This window comes from Tinamus guttatus, unplaced genomic scaffold, assembly GCF_059628265.1.
Source record: "Tinamus guttatus ecotype Peru unplaced genomic scaffold, ASM5962826v1 Tinamus_guttatus_pri_ptg000716l, whole genome shotgun sequence".
Classification (NCBI taxonomy): Eukaryota; Metazoa; Chordata; class Aves; order Tinamiformes; family Tinamidae; genus Tinamus; species Tinamus guttatus.
Window position 1 is genome coordinate 1,865,514 of NW_028289250.1, and position 24,504 is coordinate 1,890,017.

Below are 24,504 nucleotides of genomic sequence, written 5' to 3' on the forward strand. Positions count from 1 at the left end.
TTTAGCACAACTCTGGGCGGAGATGCAGAGGGCACAAAGATAAGATTGAGAAATGAAGAAAACCTTTAGACAAAGTTGGTGTTGGCAGATTTCAAGAAGAAAACTTGAAACTATATCTTAAGCAGCTTTACTTCCCCTAATAAACACAAGGTATTATTTATTTTCACTCACAGTGGCCCTTGCTGAAGGGAATCAAACGGAAGAAATTGTTCCATCCCTGCTTGACCGACCATTGACCTCAGGTTGGCTCCTCATAGCTAGTGACTTTCAAGGTTCCTAACCAGTTTAATGGATCCATGTCTATTTTGAGGACCCAGGTAGAAGAATGCTTTGTCTGTTGCTGGGTGCATGTGCCTGCATCAGGAGCAGGCTTTTTGCCGAGTGTGTCTACATCAGTGGGCTCGGGGAGAGAAAGGAGCCAGGGAGGCTGAGACTGGCCTTTCTGTGAGCTCTGTACTATGTACATCTTGCTGCTTAATACCTGCATAGGGAATACCTTTCCTCATGACCTTTTGTATAGGTTTCTGCTCCTTGTAACTCCACCAATCATCTTACCTCATTCCCAGTCTCTCTGGTCTGATCTCCAAACATATTTCAAACTTAGTACTAGCTAAACCTGTCTGTCTTTAGTGTCTAAAAGCCCTGTAGGATTCCAGAGGGTTGTAGTTAGCATTTCAAGGCTGCATATGTATACTAGCTTATGTTTCTTTATAGTGCAGAGACCTAATAAACACTAATTGCCTAACCTGGCATACATCAGTGCTATAAGGGACCCTTGCCTTTACTGCATGTGCCAGCCCTACTTTGTTCCACTTGATCACTTCCCATAGAAGTCCCCTGAGCAAATAACAATAGTCTCCAAACCTACAGCCCCAACAGTTAATGCAGGGATTCCTGAGCACAAGTCACTGAGCCTCAGTTGCCCCAGTGCAATCTTCAGCACTTTTTCCACACCAGTTCTCAGCCAATTCTTTTGAGAAATGTCAATAGGAATGCTGAGTGAGGGAGCAATACCTTTGACTCACTGGACTAAAGCATACAGCAAAAGCTTTTTTTTTTTTTTTCTTGTGAGTAACAGGCTAGAAAAAAACAGTGGACACTATCGTTCAGCTTGCTAGGGAACAATGTAGTGAAGGGAAAAACTAGCTGTGCTCCAGACCTCAAGCAGTGCAAGAGGCTCCCATAGTTTAACCTGCAGTCTTCCCCCTCTTACACCAGAACTCTTGCTCACAGAGCACTTTTTATTTTGGCTTGTTTCCAGTTGCAGCATCTGCTTTGCAGTTGAACATTGACACTCTAAGGTAAACACAATATTCTCATTATTAGCCTCATTTGTTATTTGATTCTAATTGTGGATTGTAAGATCAATTTTCAAGACTAAGACATTACACTGGTGGCTATACAGTACCTCAGGGCTTGCTGATACCTGAAGGGATACTGAGCTGTTTAAAATTACTTTTCCCAGCTCACTACCAGAAACACTGTCAGGAAAACAAGAAAGTTTTCTCCATGGAAAACATCGGTGCCTCCTTTTTATTTCTGGAGGAATATAAAATATGCAAAGTTCCTGAGTGGTGTTGAGCTCTACATTATGCTGCCTTTCAGTAGCACTCGGGCTCCTTGAAGGAGCTTGGGATTTGCACTGAGAAAGGGAGGTGAAAAACCACGCGATTTGGGCATGTTGGGCCCAAAGGACCTGAGCTGGATTTCGAGTGGTTCAGGGCATTTGCTGCTGGAATTGGTGGGAAACAAAGAAGCAAGAATTTCTGCGCTCCTTGAATGGCCTGGCTTAAGAGATTAAATGTAAACAACGTAACATGCTTACACATTTTAGTTTGAAAAGTCTGGCTCTGCCATCACTATTGTGATCTGCATAGCTAAGGAATTCTACAAAAATGTACCAATTCTCATAAAAGTTTTGCAGAGTAGATAAATAGTATATCCAAGCCGCCACAGCCGTCACTGTTGGGAAAGCTTGAAGCAATGAGCCCAGGCCACACAGCAATTGGGCAGCGGGCTGGGCCGCCGGCTGTGTTGGGCTCACAAGGCAGCACTGTGTCTGTGTGATCCCCCTCAGCGTTGAGCATCGCGGCCCCTGCCCCGGCCGCCGAGCAGCACCAGAACCGGGGCAAAAAGCAGGAGCAGACCTGCTTTTAAGAAAGAAAGGGCCTGAGTGTATTCATGTTAGCAAGAAGCAGATTTCTTAAAAGATGCCAATTTGCATCCAAATACATTTTCCCCTTTTGCCCTTCCCCAAGATTTTCTGGGTAGCTCCACTGAGCTTTTCTCTCTATTTTGTGGGGAAATTACAAGCTCTTAACCTTAAGAGCTGTTCTTGGCCAAGGTTTTGCTGATGCCTCCATTCCCTTTCCTGTGGTGAGAAGAAAAATTGGTTGATTCTCATCTTACTTGCAGGAGCTGGCTACAATTCTGCTCTATCTACAAAACATGAAAATGCTTTAGGTCCTTTTGGGGGTGACTAGAATATGCAAAGGAGTGATCGGTATAAGTCTCAGAAGAGCTCCCTCCCCCAGCCAAAAAGAAGGCAGTCTCATTTATTTCTGAGAAGAAAAAAAGCTTTTCCTTTGACTCAAATATATTGTTTTGGAAAATCAGAGCTGACTGCATAATAATTCCATCTCCTGCTTCCAGTTTTTGACTGATAAGACATGCGCGATGCTGTTTGACACTGTGATATTTATAAGACAAAGTAGAGGTCAAATTTGCTGAACAGATTCCAAATTCCAGTGAGGTTTATCACAAAGAACCCCATGCACTCACAAAAGTAGTGTGACTGACAAGGGTTAGATTGTGGAGTCACTAGAAAGCTCAGTTTCCAGTCAATATGGATGGGCCAAATCAAGTTCTTCGGGGCAAAAGCTGCTGGAAAGCGGGAGCTATGTGGGGAATTCAGGGAGCTTTTGCAGCAGAGTTTCTGACAAGTGACCCCATTGTGAGGAGCTCAGTTTTCATGCTCCAAGGAGAAATGCTGTCTTCTATCAGCACCACCCTGCCAGGGTCTGGTGAGAAGCTGCCCAGAGCTTGGCCCCCTGTGTGGTACGTGGGTGAGAGACGGCTGCTCCCTTTCCCATGCACCCCCACATCTTCCCTGGATGTCTCCAGCCTCTTTGGAAAAGAGGCACTGCTGGGCTCTCCTCGCCAGCTTTCTGTCAAAAAAAGCGAAGGAAGAAAGGTTTTTCCCACAGCAAGTGCTGACAGGACTAGCATGAGCTCGTCCAGAGGAGATTTGGTAGAAATGCCCACCAGCTAGCTACAGCTGAGAAACTAGTTCTGCTTCCCTCTCCCTGCTCCAGCACCTTGGCACCTTCTGGGGCCTGCTGCTGACACCAAGAGTGTCTATGCTCACATCTGAGGACTGGTGCTGCCGAGATCTCTTTGTATTCTGATGCACTCACCTGCCGATGCATTTCAGCATCTTGGCTTGAAGCCAAAGGAGATGGTTTTGGTGTTGCTAAGCCTGAGTTATTTTGACAGAGACAGGCCAAGACTAGCCCTAATTCTTAGAGCAGAAGCTAGATCTGGAAGAGGAATGAAGCTGACACCTACAAGGTGGGTTTAACCTCAAAGGCCTTGCCCCAGTTTCAAAGTTTAGACTAAGGCTCAAGAGCTCTTACTCTTCTTAAAGTATTGGCGCACTGACAGAAGAGTATGGATCACAGCCATGCTTGTTCACTCTTCCTTAAGATGGCCCCAGCACACAGGCAAAGGCTTCTGTTATTATTTTCAAGGCAGGAGATGGGGGAAAGGCAAAGATCTCTCAGTTGAGAGGAACATAGCGCTTTCTGGCAGCTTTATGAATACACCAAACAACCAGCTATAGGGTGAGGTGTGTCTTTCTGATGTATGCTGGTGCTGATTGCTGAACAGTAAGATACCACTTCATACATCTGGTTTCTAAGCACTACTGAAACACAAAGGAGAAAGCAACCTAGAATACATATTCAAACAGAGATCTGATAAGCATCCAAATAGAGCTCAAGCACCATGTATTTAGGGAGAAAATTGTAACTATATTCTCAGGGAAAGGTGATTTTTCATCCATCACATGATGGATGTGATTCCATCCATCCATCCATCCATCCATCCATCCATCCATCCATCCATCCATCTGTTCTAAGTACTACATCTTTCCCAAGTGTAAAGCTAACTTACAGCCATGCCATTTCTGCAGGTGTTTGTTATAGTAAGTTTATGAATTAATCAGTATCACAAAGGACATAAATGGTCTTCTGAACCATTGACTCAATGGTCATTGACATTGAGTCTGATACCTGAAAAGTTTGCATAGTTTTAAGGGAAAGATAAGGGGAGACAACACCATGCAACTGAAAACGTTAATGTTACCTGGTTTTGCATTCTAAAATCCAGAACCTCTCTTGGAAAAGTAAAGATAATTTGAAGCTGAAGATATTTAACTGAATTATAATTTGTTTTGTCACAACCTTCCCATGTGAGAATGTTACTTACCCACTCACTGTATCCATTTCTAATGTATGAAATGGGGACAACAGCACTTCTTTACTTCCACTGTAGATAGCAAGGATAGAGGTATTAATTAGTTTCAAAGACATTCAGACAACACAGTGACTGCAAAAATACTCTCCCTAGACTGACCTTGGGAAATACACCAAATATAGTCTATGGTTGACTTTGTTTAAATACAAAACAAAGTGCACAAAGTGGAAACAAAAAGGGCCCACAGGAATTCCCAGGTGCCTCACTACTATTGCTTCTCAAGAAAATCTCTCCAGCATAATCTTGGGAGTCTTGTCTTCTCCTGGGAACGAAAGGAGGCACTAACAACTATGGCCAACATTTTCCCTGTCCTTCTCTCACTGTGTTTACCACTGCCAAGAGCAGACAGGAGACTCCTGAAGGGGCAGTGCCTTTGTGCCATGGGAAACTATACTCTGGACTTCAGTCAAGATCTACAGGCCTTGGTTTCTTTACTGGACCTGAACTGGGGACCGCCAGGAGCTCAGAACCGGCCTTCACAGCCTGACACCATCCAGCCCTGAGACTGTGTGAAGCCTCCTGCATTGTCCTGGCCCAGCAAATCTGAAAACTTCAGTTACACTTTTCCTTTTGGGCACAGTAACTAAACATTACTCAGCTCATTAGCAGCACCACTGCATTGAGAAGGGCTGATTTGGTAGTTATAGCACTCAGCCTGAATGCTTTGCTGCGGGATCCGATCTCTCTCTCGCATCAGTTCCTGGGCATCCGCTAAAGCATGCGCTTATACTCCGCCAAGTTTCTTAGGCTAGCATTTCTTTGGAAGTGCATGGAAAAAAAGCTGAGGGAATGCTGACTTAATACAAATCATCCTTGCAGCAGAATTTGATTTTGAATCATGGTCTCAGGTCTTCCAGGTGAGCCAAAAACACAGAGTGAGCAGCCTGTGGAGCACTTCTGCTGGATGCTCTATATCATCTGAATTTTTAGGCTTTTACTCTTCATTCTAGGCAGCATTACCTCTATGCATGCTTGCTATTCTCTGCTTCTCACAGCACAGACTTCCCCATAGTATAGCAAAATTCTTTGCCATTCACCTTTTTGTCTACTGGATACAAGGAAGGGAAGAGTAGGACAGGGAAAGTTTGCATAAAACACACTCCTACCATGCCTGGCTGACAGCAGTGTTATTACTTACCCTTTCATGACAGCCACAATCAGTTAAACACAAAAACAGACTTGCATTCTTCCTTTATGCACTCAGAAAAGGAAATCCACATGTTTATATTCAAAATCCACATTCAAATATACCATTGGTCACATCTTACCATTTGACTAATGCCAAAGTATGTTCTTCGGGAAACAACATATAGCCAGATGCGGGGATACATTTGCACTGAAAGCCAAATGGAGTGTGAAAGGCCAAATACATTTGCAGGAAAACCTCCTCTCTACCCAATGTCCTGCTGCTCCAACAGTCCTTCACGCCACCTTGGAGGTTTCTGCAATGGGAGCGTAACACACTGGTGCTCTGACAAAACTACACAAATTCACTTCATTCACATCGCTGCTGCAGCTTGGCATGCAGGGCTGTTTCTGCACCAACTGAAGAAAATATACAACAATTTTCCAACTGTAAGTGAGGCCGCAGCAGGCCTACGGTTCTATCCTGGTTTAACCTGGCTGAGGAGCTAAAACTGAACTTTTATCTTTCAAAATAAGATCCCTCCCATTCACTTACAATATTTTACTTCCCAATTCCAAAGGCTGCTGCTCACTGAACTCTCTTTGAGGCTGCTTCACACTGTATCTCTGTGTTCTTAAATCAAGACTGATTTTACAACCCCTCCCCTGGGACACTGCAGAGGAACAGCAGAAGTGGTCCTGTTGATTCCAGTACCAGCAGGCAGTCATTTCCAGGGCTTGGTAAGATCTTTCCTGCTTCTCCGATGGAATCTAGCCATGGAGCTTTGACTCTGACAACACTCAGTTCTTTTCTTTTGTCTTGGCCCATGAGAACAGATCGATCGACAATGTTTTAAGTATTTGCAAGAGCTTTTGCATTAAAAGCTGATTCCTTTAAAAAAGATTGCTGTGTTATTGTATTTACAGTATTCTAGCTCACAAAAATGCTACTGCTGCTGTCTCAGGCTATGGTCTAGCATCATAGATGTTCCCTTTCTTACAATGGAGGAAATGATCAGAGCACCATTATCCCTAGCTGGGAATAACAGAACTCTATTTCATAAATAGCATGGGTTTTAAAGTAGGTGGGCTGCATTTTTTCATTTGGTAAGAGGATCCAAATTGACCCACAGCATGTTTTTTCTCAACAGTCAAAAAATACACCTTTACTTTAAATATTTTAATTTCACCAAATATCAAAAGGAGGAAGGATTCAATGGCTGGAATCTATAAATCTGTTCTCTAGTGTTTAAAACCTGTAATTTTGTTCGGTGTTTTTATGGTACTGCATACCATACTGTACTACAAAAGTCAAACAACTCATCAGAAAGGATCCAATTATAAAGAACTGTAAACAAATTGAAATGCTTCACACTTACCATTAATTTCACATACCTTGAGCTCTGCTGAACTACTTCTCTACTTATAAGTGCATTTTAAAAACTCAGACTCAGTCTTGTATCATCTGAACAATTTGTGTGGGAAAGAAATGAATTAAACAGGAACAAAAAACTGCACCATTTGTCACTGACACTTGAAACTTAAAACCAAAATTTATTTTCTTCCAGAATGCTGCATTATAACAATGGTTTTCTTTTTAGTGTGAAAGCACTGATGTTTCTCTTACATTATAAAACAACTTCTTTGGACAATTGGAGCTTCTCAGGCTGGCTATCAAATAGCATGTCTAGTAAAAGGTAGTGTATGGGGACCAAGCTGTTTCTCTTCTACATAAAACCTCCTTGACTTAGTGTCAATAAAGCACAGGACCTCATGTATTTCTGGGCACTTACTGCATTTCTCAGGTGAGTGAAGTAATTCAGGCTTCAACCTCCCAGATCATCCCCAGATCGCTGAGGGCATTGAACAACCCAGGAACAACCTGTCTGAATGTCACCGCTCAGGTACGATGCCTGGATGACAGATCACGCCGTAGAAAACACTGCTCTGCTCGGGGCTAATCTGGACCAAGCGTTACCCACAGCCAGGACACCCAGACAAAACAACTAGTGCAAGCAAGTAGACTACGGTGCTATGAAGAAATGTACGAGTTTTATTTTTAACATCGCTGGACTGAAAAATAGAGAGTCATATGGCTTGTTTATATTTCAGGAGATGGTAGTGAATAAGTTAAAAGAATATTTCATCCCAAAACATAGGTTGCTTTCATTTATACCTAAGCTAATGTACACATATGCTTTCTTATTTTCATAAATGCCAAGCACCCACCTTTTTCTCCCACAAAGATTTACAAGTACATGCATGGCACTTCCTACAACACCATTGTGGGCTAAAGGCTTACAAACAATGATTTTTTTTGAACAAGAAATATTCATCAAACCAAAATAAAATCATTTAAATCAACTTCTTCCTGAGCAACTTAGAATTTGGAATGTGCTGAAAAGTTTCAATAAATAAGTCAAAGATTAACCAGCTTTAAACGTACCTTTTAACAATTAACTAACATATAATATATTTAATGACAGACAAATGGGCCGTAGGACCAGGAATCTTAGAAGCTATGTGCCAAATAAATTCATGAAGTACCATTCAGGGAGGAGAGGCCGGGCTGATTGGTAGGAAAAATACAGCAACATTAAACCTAGCAAGTAAATCATTAAACTGTTTTTTTTTTTTTTTTTTTTTTTTTTTTTTGTATTTAGGCTATAAAGTAGTGATGGCTGAAGATACCTTTAAATAAACAGATAGACTTTACTGTAAGCAGCAGTGAACTTGCAGGAAGGGTGAATGCGTGAAGTGACTGATTATTCTGTTACAACATTGGCAAAAAGGATTCAAACAGAATTTTCTGAAAGGTGAGAATATTAATTTTCTTTTCAAAATATAACAGTTCCACAGTGTGTAAACTAATCATTACTCTTTCAATGTAATTTCATAGAAACCACTTAAAATATACAATGCAGCAGATTCATATTTTAGCTAACATGTTAGTTGTTATCTGTGCCATTTCCAGCTTTCTTTAATGTGTTCCCTCATGGTAGTGCATTGGTACCATGAAACTTTTAATAATGAGAGCAGAATCTTCTCCGTAACATTTTCTGTAAAATAGCATCTTGCCTTAACACGATTATACTTCGGTATTTAGTCCTCTGCATGTAAGTACAGTAAAGACTCACTGGTGATAAGGATGGTCCATAATGTCTATGTGTTACCAGCAGGGTCATGGAAGAGGAAACCCTTGGGAAGCACACCCGAGCTTAGCTCAGGTTTATGGCCTCATGCATCACAAAATAACTTTTGCTTTTTAGTCCAAACCAAAGGAGTGATTATCTTGCAGACAGCAGACACACTGCTGAGACAGCCACACGATAGAGCAGAAATTGACTCGAGTTAGATACAGCTGTATTACCCCAGAGGTGTTACTGGGATTCATCCTGACAAGGTGCTGCCATCCTTCTTTCCTGTTCTCTAGAAGAGGATTTATTGCTGCTACCCCTCTGGACAACAAGGGTGCTCAGGAAGCCCATGCTTCCCAGAGACCCCGTTGCCTCCCCTGTTCTGATGTGGAGGACATGGCCAGGGAGCCCTGCCTGTCCCGCCCAGGATCACCTTAGGCACAACAGCAGGTCTCTCATTGCAGCTCTGCCCATTTCGCTTCCCAGCCTCACCAGCCCACCTCCTAGTGTTGACTGATAACACGTGTAGTGATTAGGTAACTGTTCACAGTGAATCTCCTAACAACATGTCATTGATTTGACTTTGGTTTTACACAACATCGCTTTTTTCTTTTTCCTTGTTTTATCATTTTGACATATTTAAACCTGAAAAGCTGTCTATCTTCATATTGCTAATTTTCTTATAGCCATATTAGAAGCATCTGGTGCTTGTTGGTATCTGGTGGGGTGGCTGCATTCTGCTTCAGCCGTGAAGAATTAAATTCTAAGACCACAGAAATATTGCTTGTGGTATTAAGATGTTCCAAATCATGTAAGTTTCTTAGGTGACATTTTTCACTCTTCATATTTGTAAACCATAGCAACAGTAATGACCTACAAATAATTTTCCTGAAGACAAAAACCATAAACTGCACCTTTTCCATTACAGCCTAATAGAACTGCACTGAGCTGCAGAAGCAAAACTCTGCAAATCACATAACGCTGCCTTGCAAGCTTTCCATCCATTCTCGCCATTCACTGACCCAGTAACTTTTTCCACTCACGGGTTCCCCAGAAACATCTAGTTCCTGTAACTTGCCTTCTTTCCAATAATTAATACTCATTTGCCAAAACAGTATGCTTGCTCCTCCTACAGACAGTTATTCAGAAACCACAGTCTAATCCACTTTTGAGTCTGTTGTCCTTTGAAGTGCAGACAGTAGCAATGGCTCTCACCATACCCCTAGAGCACCAGCGTTGTCTAATTAGAAATAGGCACTCTGGGCTCACTAACTTCTCATTTCTGGTTGTGAATGCTGCAGTATTATGCAATGATGACTTGTTTCTGGAGAGAGATGAGAAGTCTGTAAAATTCGTAATGCTGCCCAATCTATTGTGTTTTGCTGGTGTCCAGAGCACTACTGCACACTCCAAAAGTTATTTTGTGATGAGACTGTACATAGTTCTGTCTTAAACTATGTTCCAGACAAGATTCTATGGAGCCAAGACAGTATGATATAATCAAACCCGCAAAAACAGGTATCTCCCAATTTCCCCAACACATGGGAATGTTCTCTTTTGTTTCATTTTAAACACTGCTGCTCATGAAACTCAGTTCCTTAAGGAATTACTTTTAATAATAATTAAAAAAATCTTAAGAAAGCTGAAGGGGTCACCAGAAGAGAAGGATGGCTCTTGCTTTCATCACCTTTTATAGATATCCTCTAGCCATTTTTCATCATCTTCCTCATCATCTATTGGTTCTTCTGTTTCCAGGGGAGAAGGAATGAAGAACTCGGGTCTGGGACGTGGTTTCCTGATATGAGACTTGAGTCCAAACTTGCGCTTTAGTAGGTGAAACTGTTCTTTGACATAGTAATAGAACTCGTATTCATATCTCATGCGCTGGTAGAGGATCTGTATGGCTTCTGGAGAAGGGACGGTCTTTTTCACTGTCACAGTCAAATTGCCAAGTTTCCTATGTTCTATAAAAAAAAATAAATAAATACATGATAGATGTTGAAAAGAGACCATACCTAAAACCTTTTTTTGTTTTGTTTTCTAAAGGCATAGCTACTATATTATTGATAAAAATTGAGCTCCATTTGCCTCCTTAATAATTTATTTACTTTTACTGAGAGATGAAAAATAAAAGGAGTTTGAAGTTAGACTTGCATGTTTGAATATGGCTAGTCAATAGTATTTGACATTGCAAACAGTCAACTCACGTTCTTAACTGGCAGTGGTTATCTAATGCACATTAGGTCATGCCAATCACAAGCATAAACCATATAGAGAGGAACACATAATCTTGCCTAGCTTGGCAAATTTTGCCTGATTGAACAGATATATATTTATTTGACTCCATCTTGGGCTAGCATCAAAACATTGCTGGCATCACTAGATGACACCTCTCGGGAATGTACCCGCTAACTTTGTCATCTGGTTATACCTATTAATTAAGCTAGACCATCTTCCTGTTGCGTCCTGGGACTGGAAAACTGGAGTCTGGAGACAACTTTTGTCTTCGTAAATTGAAATAAAACATCTCTACTGTTGATAAAGTAATAAAGTGACTAACAAAAATATTGCATCGATTCCTCTCTTTGCCTCTTTTCTCTCCCTAGATTATTCCAGCATTGAAGGGTAAATATAAATGAATAAGCATGTCACAGAACAAACACTTTAAACAATTGTTTTTCTGTTTTCATCCAGATAGCAACAGGCTGATGGAACATCCCAAGAAATTTCTTCTCCAAGATAGAGAAGTAACTGAAAGCCAGTCTGGAAAACAGTAAAAGCTTCATAAACATTACTGATCATAAAGCTCTTAATATGAAAGTACTGACCTGTAGAATTCCTGTTTTCTCCCAAGCCCTACACCTTTCTTTAGAAGCAGAGATGAATCTTAGATTGATGAAGTAGTCCCTGTAATTAATCAGGGTTTCTGAAACTTCACTGCTCCAATACAGTAGACCTCACGTGTTACTCTCACAGAACGTGACCCATATGGAAATTTTCACAACATCTTTAGAATACATCTGTGTCCAGACAAAGCAAGAGGAATGGGCTTGTATGGAACCAAGGAGATGCCAACTGGACATTAGCTAAAAGCTTTTTTCATGGCGAGGAGAGTTAAACACCGCAAAAGAGTAAAGGTGTTATGAAACATATACCTCTGGAGGATTTTTACACCAGATTAAGAAAAAAATAATCAGAAAATGGAATAAAGACAGTGGATTCTCTCCTGAGGGAAGTCACTAGACTAGAAAACATCTTACGGCTGTTTTCCATGATTTTAAAAATCATGGAAAGATTCATAGAATCTTTCTCATCCTTATCTACTTCCTTGCTTTCTTCTACAATAGCAAGGTTTGCAGGATAACTGCTTTTTTTTGTTTTGTTTCAGGAAGTTACTTGGCTTCTGCTCCCAATTCTTTCCCTGGTACTTATATCCTCTGTGCTGTTCCAAATGCCAGTCATAAATCCTCATATTCTACATGGCCATATAGATTAACTGTTGTAGTGAAAAAAAGCAGGATTTTGACATGCAAGCCTACTTATTACTGTAATAACAATTCTCACTGTACGTTTGGAGGAACACAAAGGGGTCTGGCCCCAAAGCATGACAAAGAAAGAACTTACAAGAAGAAAGCAGACAACAGAGAACATTTCATATGTCAAGATGGATTCTGCTCTGTTGATCAGCGTCAAAAAGAGGGAAGAAAATAGGTAGGTGCCTCCCTTTGACAGTGTGTTACTGCCTGAGGTGCAGCACACCTGTAGGCACAAGGAATCCTACCATGGACAGCTCAACACTTGGTGATGCCACTTCTGGGGCACCACTGTGCTGTTAATAGCAACCACCAGCACTTCTAGCAAACGTCCCTGAATTGAAATAGTATTTTGACATGAGCAGCATTTTGCTTAGGTGCCCAGTCTGCACTGAGGTCTTCAGAGCACTTGCGTGCAAAGCGAAACACATGCGTAGCAGCTCTACTGAGCAGCAAGTTTCCACAGTTGCTTACACACAAGTTGAAAGCATACATCCATAGCTCCTGTTAGGAAAATTGAGTTGTTCCGGAGATTCCACAAGTTTTATATTTATCCAAAAGAAAATCAAGAAAAAAATTTAAGGGAAGAGAAGATTTTTTAACCAAAGGCAAAAACAGCAAGGCTTTTGACACCATCCCTCATAACATCCTCCTGAGCAAGCTCCGTAAGTGTGGGATACATGAGTGGACAGTGAGGTGGATTAGGAACTGGCTGGATGGCAGAGCTCAGAGGGGGGTGATCAGTGGTGCTGAGTCTAGTTGGAGGCCTGTAGCTAGCGGGGTCCCCCAGGGGTCAGTCCTTGGTCCAGTCCTGTTCAATTTATTCATCAATGACCTGGATGAAGGCACAGAGTGCTCCCTCAGCAAGTTTGCTGATGACACGAAACTGGGAGGAGTAGCCGATACCCCAGAGGGCTGCGCTGCCATCCAGAGGGACCTGGACAGACTGGACAACTGGGCAGTGAGAAATCTTGTGAAATTCAACAAGGCCAAGTGCAAGGTCCTGCACCTGGGGAGGAATAACCCCAGACACCAGCACAGGCTGGGGACTGACCTTCTGGAGAGCAGCTCTGCAGAGAGGGACCTGGGTGTCCTGGTGGACGACAAGTTGACCATGAGGCAGCAGTGTGCCCTCGTGGCCAAGAAGGCCGATGGGATCCTGGGGTGCGTTAAGAAGAGCGTCTCCAGCAGGTCGAGGGAGGTGATCCTGCCCCTCTACTCAGCCCTGGTGAGGCCGCGTCTGGAGTATTGTGTCCAGTTCTGGGCCCCACAGTACAAGAGGGATGTGGAGCTGCTGGAGAGAGTCCAGCACAGGGCTACAAGGATGATCAGGGGCCTGGAACATCTGCCCTATGAGGAGAGGTTGAGGGAGCTGGGCCTGTTCAGCCCAGAGACGAGAAGGCTGAGAGGCGACCTAATCAGTGTCTATAAGTACCTCAAGGGAGGCAGTGAGGAGGATGGTGCTGGCCTCTTTTCAGTGGTGGCCACCAACAGAACTAGAGGAAAGGGCTGGAAACTGAAGCATCAGAAGTTCCACAGGAATTTAAGGAAAAATTCCTTAACAGTGAGGGTGACAGAGCCCTGGAACAGGCTGCCCAGAGAGGTTGTGGAGTCTCCTTCTCTGGAGATCTTCCAAACCCGCTTGGATGCAGTTCTGTGCCACGTGCTCTAGGTGACCCTGTGTGTGCAGGGGGGTTGGATTAGATGACCTCTAGAGGACCCTTCCAACCTTAAGCATTCTATGATTCTATGATTATGTATTTCAACACCTAACAAAAGATGATTAAGAATACAGCAATGTTCCTCGACAAAAACGCACACCTACACAAAATTTTAAATCTTGTAAAATGCAGCTGAAAGGTAGAACACAGCTATGTGACCATGAAAATCGTTCTTTATATTTTATAAGATTTATGCGCATATAGTTTAGTGCATATATACCTATATTTAAATATATACTAATTTTAACATAGCAGATATGCTATTTCCTACTTCAGAGGAGAGACGTTAAATGAAGACAACTGAGAGCTGTTCATTTTAATAATGCTGCATGAAACAGCTAGTGCTACTGGACTGGATGTTCTCACATTATTTAACTTGATATATCTGCTGCAGAAGAAATATTACATCTAAAATCAGGTATTTTCCCTCCCATTTCTGACTACCCATTTACAGTAATCTGTAATGAGAGAAGGTGATAATACAAACTAGTTAACCTCTTCTTTCTTTACCAGCTTAATGCTAATCTAAATCACAGAAAGTGACATAAGGCATTTAACTTTTCTTTATCTTGAATTTGTATTCTTCTGTGTTTTCACTAGTGGGTAACAATCAAAACATGCTGGTTTGTAATTAAATGGAGCCATTAAAACATAATTCGTAATTCCTTACACTGATCAAGAAATCTCTACTCAAATATCTAATTAATTTAACAAACTAGTATACAGAGTTCTAACAGCTTTTGCACTTTAATTTCCTTACAAATGGTTATATAAGATTTATACTTAATGATTGTCTAAAGTTTATAAATTTGTATGGTTTTATTTAGATAGAAGTAGAACTCAATTAATATATACAAAAGTCTAGTTTAAAACAATTTAAAAGGGATCTTCAATATGCTGTTTAGCTAAGAAAAAGTATAAAGAGATTTGCATTTCAAATGGACACTAGTATAGAAAGCACTACCTGTAGCTAGTTAACGGGGTGAAATGCTTTTGGCACTGCAGTCCTTCAAGAAATAAGGGCTTGCTATCTTCTGTATCATGTTTACCCCTAGATTGGATTAGGCAAACAAACAGCCTGGTCTCTCTAAGTTCCCAGTAAGCTTTTTAAGTTCTCATCAGTAGCTATTAGATGAATAAACTCATTAATATAATAATATAATCACTCTATCCTTAGGTAAGGAAGCAAGAACTGTGTGATGACATTTTAGCGCTTCAAGAAATTCCTCTTTCTGGTGCTTAGCTGGTAGCTTCCACCAGCTTTGCAGTCTGGTTTTCTTTACAAACTCAGCAGCAAACATACACTAATAAATATTTCATTTATTAAGCTTAAGTTTTTGTGTGTGCTGGTTGCCAACTTCACTTCTATTTTACATAGGTTATTTCTGTTACAGAAAACTGCATTTATGTAGCTGGAAAAAGCTCTTTATTTATACGGTCCCACCAGGATCCTAACTGGGAAAAGCCACTTCTTACAGCATCAGCTCCCTTTGGTGGCTGCTCCTTGCAGCAGAGAGAGGTGCCTGTGTTCAGCCCAGGAGTGCTGCCAACGATGACAAGGTGAAAAGGCTACGCTGCTTTCTGCGGGGAGCAGCACGGGGCAGGACCAGCTACAGAATAATTTACTGCTGGCAGGGAATTACCGCCTTGCCTTGCGAGGCAGGGCCAGGGCAGCAGTGCTGCCAGGGCGGCCAGGCGCTGCCCCCGCCGCATGCACGGGGCAGGCGCCGTGGGAGCAGAGCGGGAAAGCAGCAAAGCTGCTCGTGGCCTCCTTGGGATTTGTGATTCCAGAGAGCTGGAGGATTCCTGGGTAGGTGCAGGTATGCTCTGCTTTATGCACATATGCATACCTATGAGTATCTATACATGTGTACACATAGACACACATAATCCTGTGCTCTTGCTTTGAAAGGCTACAGACTCTCTCTTCCTTGTCAGCATAACCATCAAAGGAAACTCCAAGGAGTGATATTTTTTTGTTTTAATCAGTGGAGGCTCTTTTTTCTCCCTCCAGTATGTTATCCCACAAAAAGGGTAACTTCTAGTCCATTATGGTTACTTCTGAAAATTAAAGAGTGCTGTAGATTTTATGGCTTCTGTTGGTTTGCCTCTCAGTATAATTATGCAGAGTATACATAGCTATGAGATGGTGTTTGTCAAATGGTGCAAGTGAGGGCAGTGCCTGGCTTCAGCCTTGGATTTTGATAAAACAAGTGAACTTTGCTTTTTTTTTTTTTTTTTTTTTTTTTTTTTTACACTTGAATTTTATTTAGACTGGTTTCTAATCTTAAATTCTCTTAAAAGGCCTTTTAATACAAACATGAATGAAATCACAGAACAGCCCCTTGAAGTCACCCTAACCATCTCTCCTCAACATATAAGCAAAATGGAAAAATTATGTACGTCTGGCTTTAAGCCAATGTAACAATCTGCATATGCTACATAAACCCAGCTGTCCCACCAGAGGACTTCATTTTATGACCTTTGAGACAGCTAACCATACAGTGGGCAACAAACTGCACCATTTACGTTTCGAAGGTTATTTTTTTTAAACTGTGTTTGCTTTGGCATTCTTTTAAATTATTAAAAAGAATGTACTGTACAGTAACCAACCCTCCCAGCACAGCCAGCTCATGCCTTGGATTAACATGGTGAAGATGAAGATATGGATGAAGGAAGTGAAATTCTTTTGGGGTTACCAGGTGATGAGTAGTTACCATTACTTTCCCCAATCTGTCTTTTTTTTTGCTTTACCACAGTTAAGCAGCAGAAATCTAAACCATAGGGAACAGTGTTTTTTTCTATATTTTGTGGCTTGAAAAAAAACTTGGATTGCCATATTTAGACAAAATGATCCGAAAGGCATTCTCTACCTCAAAAGAGAATTTATGAGTTATGCTTTCCCCAGCGATCTAGTGTTTCAGCTGATGAGACGCAAAGGCTGACTCCCGAGCAGCGCTCAGTCCAGAACAAAGCTGCCAGGAGCTGAGAGCCCCCCGAGACCAGGTAGGGAGACGTGCCCGAGGCTGAGGCAGCGGGAGCGCCGCACGCGAGCGCAGCTGCGGCCTGGCCGGCCTCACGCGCACGGTGGAAAAATCCTGCGCGGCTGCTCTAGGGCTGTGCGAACATGATGGTTGTCAAAGATATAGTAAACTCATTTCCTGGAACTACGCAGGGAGGCCCCGCATTTCAATCACATGCAGCTGAGCGACAGCGCATACCTACTTCTCCACAGATTTAAATGGAAATAGATGTATGTCACTGTGGTTAGGTGTGACGTGTGAATCAAAGAGGGCCTCTGCTTAATATGCCACTCAACTGAGCAGCGCAGTGTTAAAATAGGACTCCGATAGCTACACTAAATCCCCCCCAACACACCAAATATTTAACTGCAATACGGCAGAGAACGTTCAGGCACAGCAGAGCTGTTTTCCAAACCTCTCCTGAAATTTTTAGCAGAACTCTTGCAGGGAAAGGACAGTTCTGGGAGAACGGATGGCAGGCCCACATACTGCGGTCCCGATGCCCGCGGCCCTGTCACGGCTCTGGAGAGCCCTAGGGACAGGGACAGCCCTGGAACTCCGTCAGGAGCGGGACAGCAGTGCCATAAGGTCACACTGTGCAGCTGAGTGCCTTGTGCCAAGGCAGAGCAGACACTGCGGGGGAGACCGAACGGAGTCACCGATCGGGAAGAGCATTAAGAAATAACGGTGATGAAAAGTTAAGGGCCATTTGTCCCGTAGTAGGTGGTATGTCTGCTTTAAATACTATGAATCCTGCTTTTTAACCTCCTTATTGCTGGAATGGGTAACAGAAGTTATTTACAATAATAAAAGAAGGTGGCAAGATTTAACAAGATGGAGACAAAGATTAGCCATTTCTGTACATAATGAGAACTGCTGCACTAGTCTCACTAGAAGTGCTTGCTGTGTTTTACACAGGGATATAAATGACTGTGTTTCATGACACAGAACAACTACTAACTCCAGAGATTATTATGAAAACTCGAGCATACTGGCACACAATAATGTCCAGTCTCTTAACTGTGAGATACCCTTCTCTCTTAAATGACAGCTATCCACAGGTAATGGCAATACCAGAACTTAAGGGACCTTATCAAATATACTGAATTATAACTCCTATAGATACTCAAGAATGGTGGCTGCCAGAATCCTGAACTAGATGTGCCCATTACAGCAATTCTGTTTCTTGTTACTGTTATGATGGATAAAGAAACCAGGAGAAATAATAATGTCACTGTTAACCTACTGTAGTTTCATTATTAGTATTAACATGAACAAACTGCAGGGAGCTCAGAGAATGATAACCCAGCAGAGAAAAATGGAAGGACTGCCAAAAAAGAGGGATTATCCAGGAACAGCTGAGAAATTCTAAAGGACACATAATAAACAGTTACTAATACTGAAGGATGTAAACACCAAGGAGACAAAATACAAAACCAGAACAATGAAGAGAAATGAAAAAAAAAAAAAAAAGAAGGAACTAGTGGTCCTGGTGGACAACAAGTCAACTATGGGCCAGCAGTGTGTCCCAACGTGCCAGTGGTAATCTTGGGCTGCATTAGGAAGTGCATTGCTAGCAGGTTGAGGGAAGTGATCCTCCTCCTCCTCTACTCAGCCCTGGTAGGGCCACAGCTGGAGTGCTGGGTCCAGTGCTGGGCTCTGGACAGGTACAATAGAGACAGGGAGCTACTGCAGAGAGTTCAGCAATGGCTGCGAAGATGATGAAGGGGCTGGAACACCTCTCATGAGGAAAGGCTGCAAGAGCTGGGACTGCTCAGGCTGGAGAAGGCGGGGGAGGATTTTATCAATGTGTGCAAGTATCTGAAGGCAGTTTTCAAGAGAATGGAGCCAGGCTCTTTTCAGTGGTGCCCAGTGATAGGATGAGAGGCTATGGGCACAAATTGACACACAGGAAACTGCCTAAACACGAAGCAAAAACTTCTTGACTGTGAAGGTAACAAAGCACTTGAACAGGTTGTCTAGAGAGGTTGTGAAGTCTCCACTTAGAGATCTTCAAAACCTGCTGAATGTGACCCTGTGCAACGTGCTCCAGGTGACTCTGGTTGAGCAAGGAGTTTGGACTACATGATCTCTGGAAGTTCATTGCAACCTCAACCATTCTGACAATAATAAAAGCTTCATTTTCCTATAGCATCCAAATCATGTATATTGCAAATACGCTGCAGAGGTAAACTGGACAACACAACAGTGATATGAGTCCAGTGGTTTGCTGAAGTGCTAGTTAAACTATTAAAAGCATTGCATTGCTATTATGAAACCCCTGCCTTACAAAATGGAATATTCAACAACAGAAATATATACCCTTCTCTATAACTTTGCAAACAACTTATGTCTCTCTGAGGTATCTTCTCTATCCAGAAAGCAGGTATCACGAAATCTCCGAATTTCCTCTGGGAAACTCTTCACAGTGTTAGTATTTTTATCTCTATCAATTCCAAGCTGTGCAATCTAACAAACAATGCAGATTTTCAGCTGCACAGGACACCTTAGTCTATCCTACTATATAACATACTGCCTCTGGTTCTGTTCAATAAGATCGAGAATGTGCTTTATCTCAAACGCACCAGATACCAAATCTCACAGAACCTTCTAAGAAACTTCTTATAGGTTAACACATAAGAGAAGAAAAAGCTGCAAATTAACCCACATTGGTAAAATGAAAAGGTAGATTCTTATGAGAATGTGGTCAAGTACTTTTACTGCTGTTAAACAACTTCTAAGTTGAACTAGACACAGTTGAAGGAGCCAAAACCAAAATCATCTGCAGAGGAAATGCCGGGATTCTCTAGTTCAAATTGCTGAGAGAATTGCTATGCTTGCAGTTCATATGAAATTTCTAACGTACCTTTTATAGCTGCATAAGTACTATTGAATGAATCCAGTCAACTTGACAATCTGACAAAACCACAATTTAAAAATAGGTTCTTGCAGATCACTTGTGAACAGTGCTACATAGTAGGTTAGGCTGATACTAACAGTATTACATTTTGTAGAGAGAAGAGGAATTTGCAGTGACTGAGACAAGGTTCAGCTGTGCTGATGAGCCAAAAAGAAAAGAAAAGAAAAAAGCCACACTGCAGATATGTTATACAGAATATCTGCATAGATATAAACATAGATATAGCCTGGACTTGAGAACTCAGAGCAGGCATCTTGCTGTTGTCTTAAGGTAACAGTAGTGTCAAAGGCAAAGGTTTTGTCCACAGAAAGAAAGTAATGGAAGAGGCACACTGTGCAAACTTAAGGTGTCTAAGTAGGATGCAGTGAGGTAGAGGTGCTTTTATTTCCTTATATAGCATTGATGAGTGCAACACTAGCATATAGCATTCAGTTTTAGTAACCAATTCCTAAATCAGAGAGGGTATAAAAAAAGAGCCTCAAAATGAATTCCAGGGTTGGAAAGAACACTTTAGAGAGGGATGATAAATTCACTCCATTTGGCTTACCAAAAAAAGAAGATTGAGAGGTGACTTGATTACAGCATCTACATACTTTCATGGTGAGAAAACTATGGGTACTGAAGAGCTGGATGTTGAAGCCAGAAAAAATGTGAATTGGAAATAAGGCACATTATTTTTTTAAGTGGTGAATTTGATTAATCAGCGGAGAAAAATAGGAAAAGAGGCTGGTAGCCTTGCTATCCATTGGTATTTTTATATCAGAAGCGGATGCGTTAAACCAAGTCAAGTTATTGATGACTGCAAGTCGCTGTAATAGTTACAGTAACTTAGTACTGTGAAGCAAGTTACTTCTTACTGCACAGAAGTGAAATTGTGTGACTATAGCACCGAAGCCAAACTGAATGATCCAATTGTCTATTTAATAAGCTATTGATCCACTTTTCGTTCACCAAGTTTTAAGTGTCTGAGTTTCCACATCTGAGGCATCACTTTTGAAAGCCTTCTTATAAATGTCTTTGAGATACCTAAATGAATGTCATTTCTGAAAAAAAATGAACACCCAATTTGCTACCATTTCCAGTGGCTGAATCTCCAAAGCCTTACGGTCACCACCTTGCAATATCGAGCCCTGCAGGAATGCACACTTAAAAATTCAGATGGTTGACTTTAACAAGCTCGAGTGCATGATCTTGAAATTCTTAATTCAAAGTGCTGGCTCTTGCTTCCTAGGCTTCCTAGCCAGCCTTCTTGTTCTTCCTAGAACATTTATGTGACTGCTTACTGTTTTTATAGAAGTATTGGCATAAGGAAGAAAACAAAAGGACTAAATAAGAGCAAAGTAATGATCAATAATAAAATTTACGCGCTGTGAAGATAAAACCACTATTGGTATGGCACAATGGGACTGAAAGATATGCATTATTATACAAGTACAGCTATTAAAATGGAGAACAGAAAATACAGTTTTTTTCTCCCATGTGAGAAATCCGCTTGGTTCTAAAGAGATTTCCTACTAACTGTGTCAATATACACACAACTCAAAAGTCTGAAATCGTTTTACTTACTGCTGTAAGTTAAATCACAGAATAAAGAAGGACAAGAAAAAAAAAATCCCTTTTCCCGTTAGTTAGGTTCTTTTGTGTATAATTTGCTACTAGAGACAGCCAGGGCTGAGGCACTTAGTGAAGAAGGAAGAATGCAACCAGAGCAGAAACAACACACTGTTCCTTTCATGTTCACCCCCTTCTGGCCCAGAGCCCGCTGCTCTTGGCCAGCAGCCAGGGTACTGGGACAAAGACTTCCTCCTCTGGCCAAAACTGAGGAAAAGGGTCCGTTGTTTAACACAGGCAGTCTTGTTTCAGTCAGAGAAAAACTAAAAAAGAAGGGGAATTATATTAACTGAAAGTGCTGGGAGAGAAGAGCACTCTCCTAGTGCAATTCTTACCTCGCGCTTTTCCCTATGAGGGACTGCCTTGATTCTCTTACCTCCTTCAGGCTAGAAAGCAAAGCACAATAAGGAACCATAAGGTTTCCAGTGGTTTGGGGGTTCTTGGCGTTATTTCAAAGCAGAAACAAGAACACGCTTTGCTTCCCTTTGGGAATGCCCAGGGACCCCCTGCTCCCACGTAGGCCTGCCCCAAGGAGCCCACAGCAAGGGGGAGGCCCTCGCTCTTCTCCACAGAAACAGCACAGCAATGTCTGCGCAACCAGAGGTCAACAGGAAATAAGCCAAATGTTTAGCTCTCTCAGGGCTTCATGGAGACCAAGGCTCCTGCTGGATTTCACAAATCAGTAAGCCAAGGTTCAGATGAGTTTGTACCCCGGCTTTTTGCAGGCTCTTTAACAGCCTCTGGGACCTTCAAGTCAAGAGTTTACCTCCCTCCTACCAACACCTCCCAGAGAGATGCTGCTGTGGGGGTTACAGAGGGAAGCTGTAGGTACCTCCATACCAGTCTCCCTAGAAGCACAGGCATAGGAGAGGGTAAGGAACTTGAACACAAAATCTTCAGGGTTTAAGTTGATTGATTCTGAGCATTTGAGGGAGAGATGAACTACCTCACAGGTTACATAACAGGATGCACTGAGTGAGCTGCTGCAGAAAATTCTTCTTGGGAACTACTTATATGTCTGAGAGTTTTCAGAAGCAGGCCCTGATTTAAGGTGAAGCATGCATTTGGTCTGCTCAGGTCAATACAAATTAATATAGGACTTTTCTAGATGCTGTTCAACCATCATCAAGATATTTACACATGCATGTGCTTGTTCTGTTTTCCATACAGTACACTTCTCAAGGGGAGAAATGACAGTTCTGACACATATTTATAAGACACATTTATAAGGCTTTGCATGAGAAGGACTCCCTAAGGGCTCTGAGCATCCACACCAGCCAGTAGCAAAGGCAGCCTCCCCTGCAGTACCTCTCATCTGTCTTCACAGACTGGCTCCATCTCTTCCACCAGACCCTAACCACAGTGGCTTGTGTGTCAGCACAAGCGCAATCCACTGAGCAGGCAGTTTGCTCAGAGATCCTTTGAGAGCTCAAGTCACATTTAGCGTTACAGTGCTGACAGGGGGAGAGATACATGGGCAAATATTTCTGCCATCTATCACCTTGTTTACAGGAAGTGCATTTTCAGTCACCCTAACTTCATTGCAGGTTAAAGAAACTAGCCAAGTTTTATGAAAACATCCATGAATCAGCACAGAAGATTTGCGTGGTAAGAAAAGCTGCTGCTTCTGCACTCGCTCCTGCAGATTTTCTCAGGTCTGCAATGTCTCAATTAATAGTTTCATTCCACTGTTAGAGAGACTGGCTAGCATCAAACTTTCCAGGATGACTGCACTTTTTTGATTTAATGACAATTCTAGCCCTGACATAATGACTACCACACTTTCTAGTTCATACTGCAAAAAATTTTACTTCCTGCTTAAGAAAATAGGAGTTAAAATGTCTCTACTGTCTTCCTTTTGCCATGTAAGTACAAAAGGGCACATGTAAATGTTAACACTGCTGGATGAGTATAAATGGGAAACCAGGAAAGACACGACAGCAATTAAAAAGAATTTTTAACAAAAAATCATTTTGGGAAGTAATGAACGCTTAAACCACAGCAAACTAAGCCTCAGTAGAATAATGTTTACACTGCATTACAATTATGAAAGGTCGCAACATAAAGCTCCCCCATATTATTCATGGGACACACAATGTTACATGTTGCATGATGATAAGAGACAAAGTCTATTGATATCAGTACGCTTAGGAAACAGTCACTGTGGGCCACGTCCTGCTATGACTAGATCACGGACCGAAAGTTAGATATTGCATGCAGAAGAAAGCAGGAAAACATTGTCATCTTCCTCCGCAAACTTAAAAAAAGAAAAATACAAGGGTAGCACGGGATGAATGTAAAAAATATTCATGCCATACCTAAATGCCATACCTAATATTCATGCAATTTCCTAAAGAATATGCAAAGCTTGAAAAATAGGGCCAGAAGATGTTCGTGAACTGTGCCCCAAGCAGACAAGCAGAATGCTGCAGAGGAGCCCGCATGCTCAAAGCAACCACTGAAGGCCCTCCGGACGCTTCCATATCAGCCTAAAAATCCTGATCTTTTGCCCAGTGTCTCACTTTAACATGAACATGGGGCTCTACAGTTATCAGTCATCTAAGTCCATGCTAAGGACGCTTCATGCCACACTAATATGGCTGTTTCCCACAGTGCGGCGAAGCCTTTGCAAGATTAATCTTATTCTGTCCCTTAGTTATCCTCCTCTGCGGTACTAAGGCAAAAATTTCAGTTGGTGTGCTCTGTCAACATATAGCCACTTTAGCATTCATTTCACTCATGAATTTGTGCTAAGTTGGTTACTGTGACAAAAGTTATAAGATTTACCCTTCACTGATAGCACTGTAGATAACAGATTCACTCTACTTTCCTCAGAAACAAATCTATGGGCCCAGATGGGAGGCACCCAAGAGTGCTGAGGGAACTGGCAGTGATCAT

The 24,504-nt window shown here is 41.9% G+C and overlaps 1 protein-coding gene across 1 annotated transcript in view; it reads right to left on the reverse strand.

Moving 5' to 3' along the window:
* Positions 1-9,661: 9,661 nt before the first annotated feature.
* UST (uronyl 2-sulfotransferase) overlaps positions 9,662-24,504 on the reverse strand; it is a 158,521-nt gene continuing 143,678 nt past the window's right edge. The window contains exon 8 of the mRNA XM_088537070.1: positions 9,662-10,762. Coding sequence (XP_088393196.1) covers positions 10,482-10,762 — 281 coding nt within the window. The 3' untranslated portion in view covers positions 9,662-10,481. The remainder of the gene's footprint in view (positions 10,763-24,504) is intronic.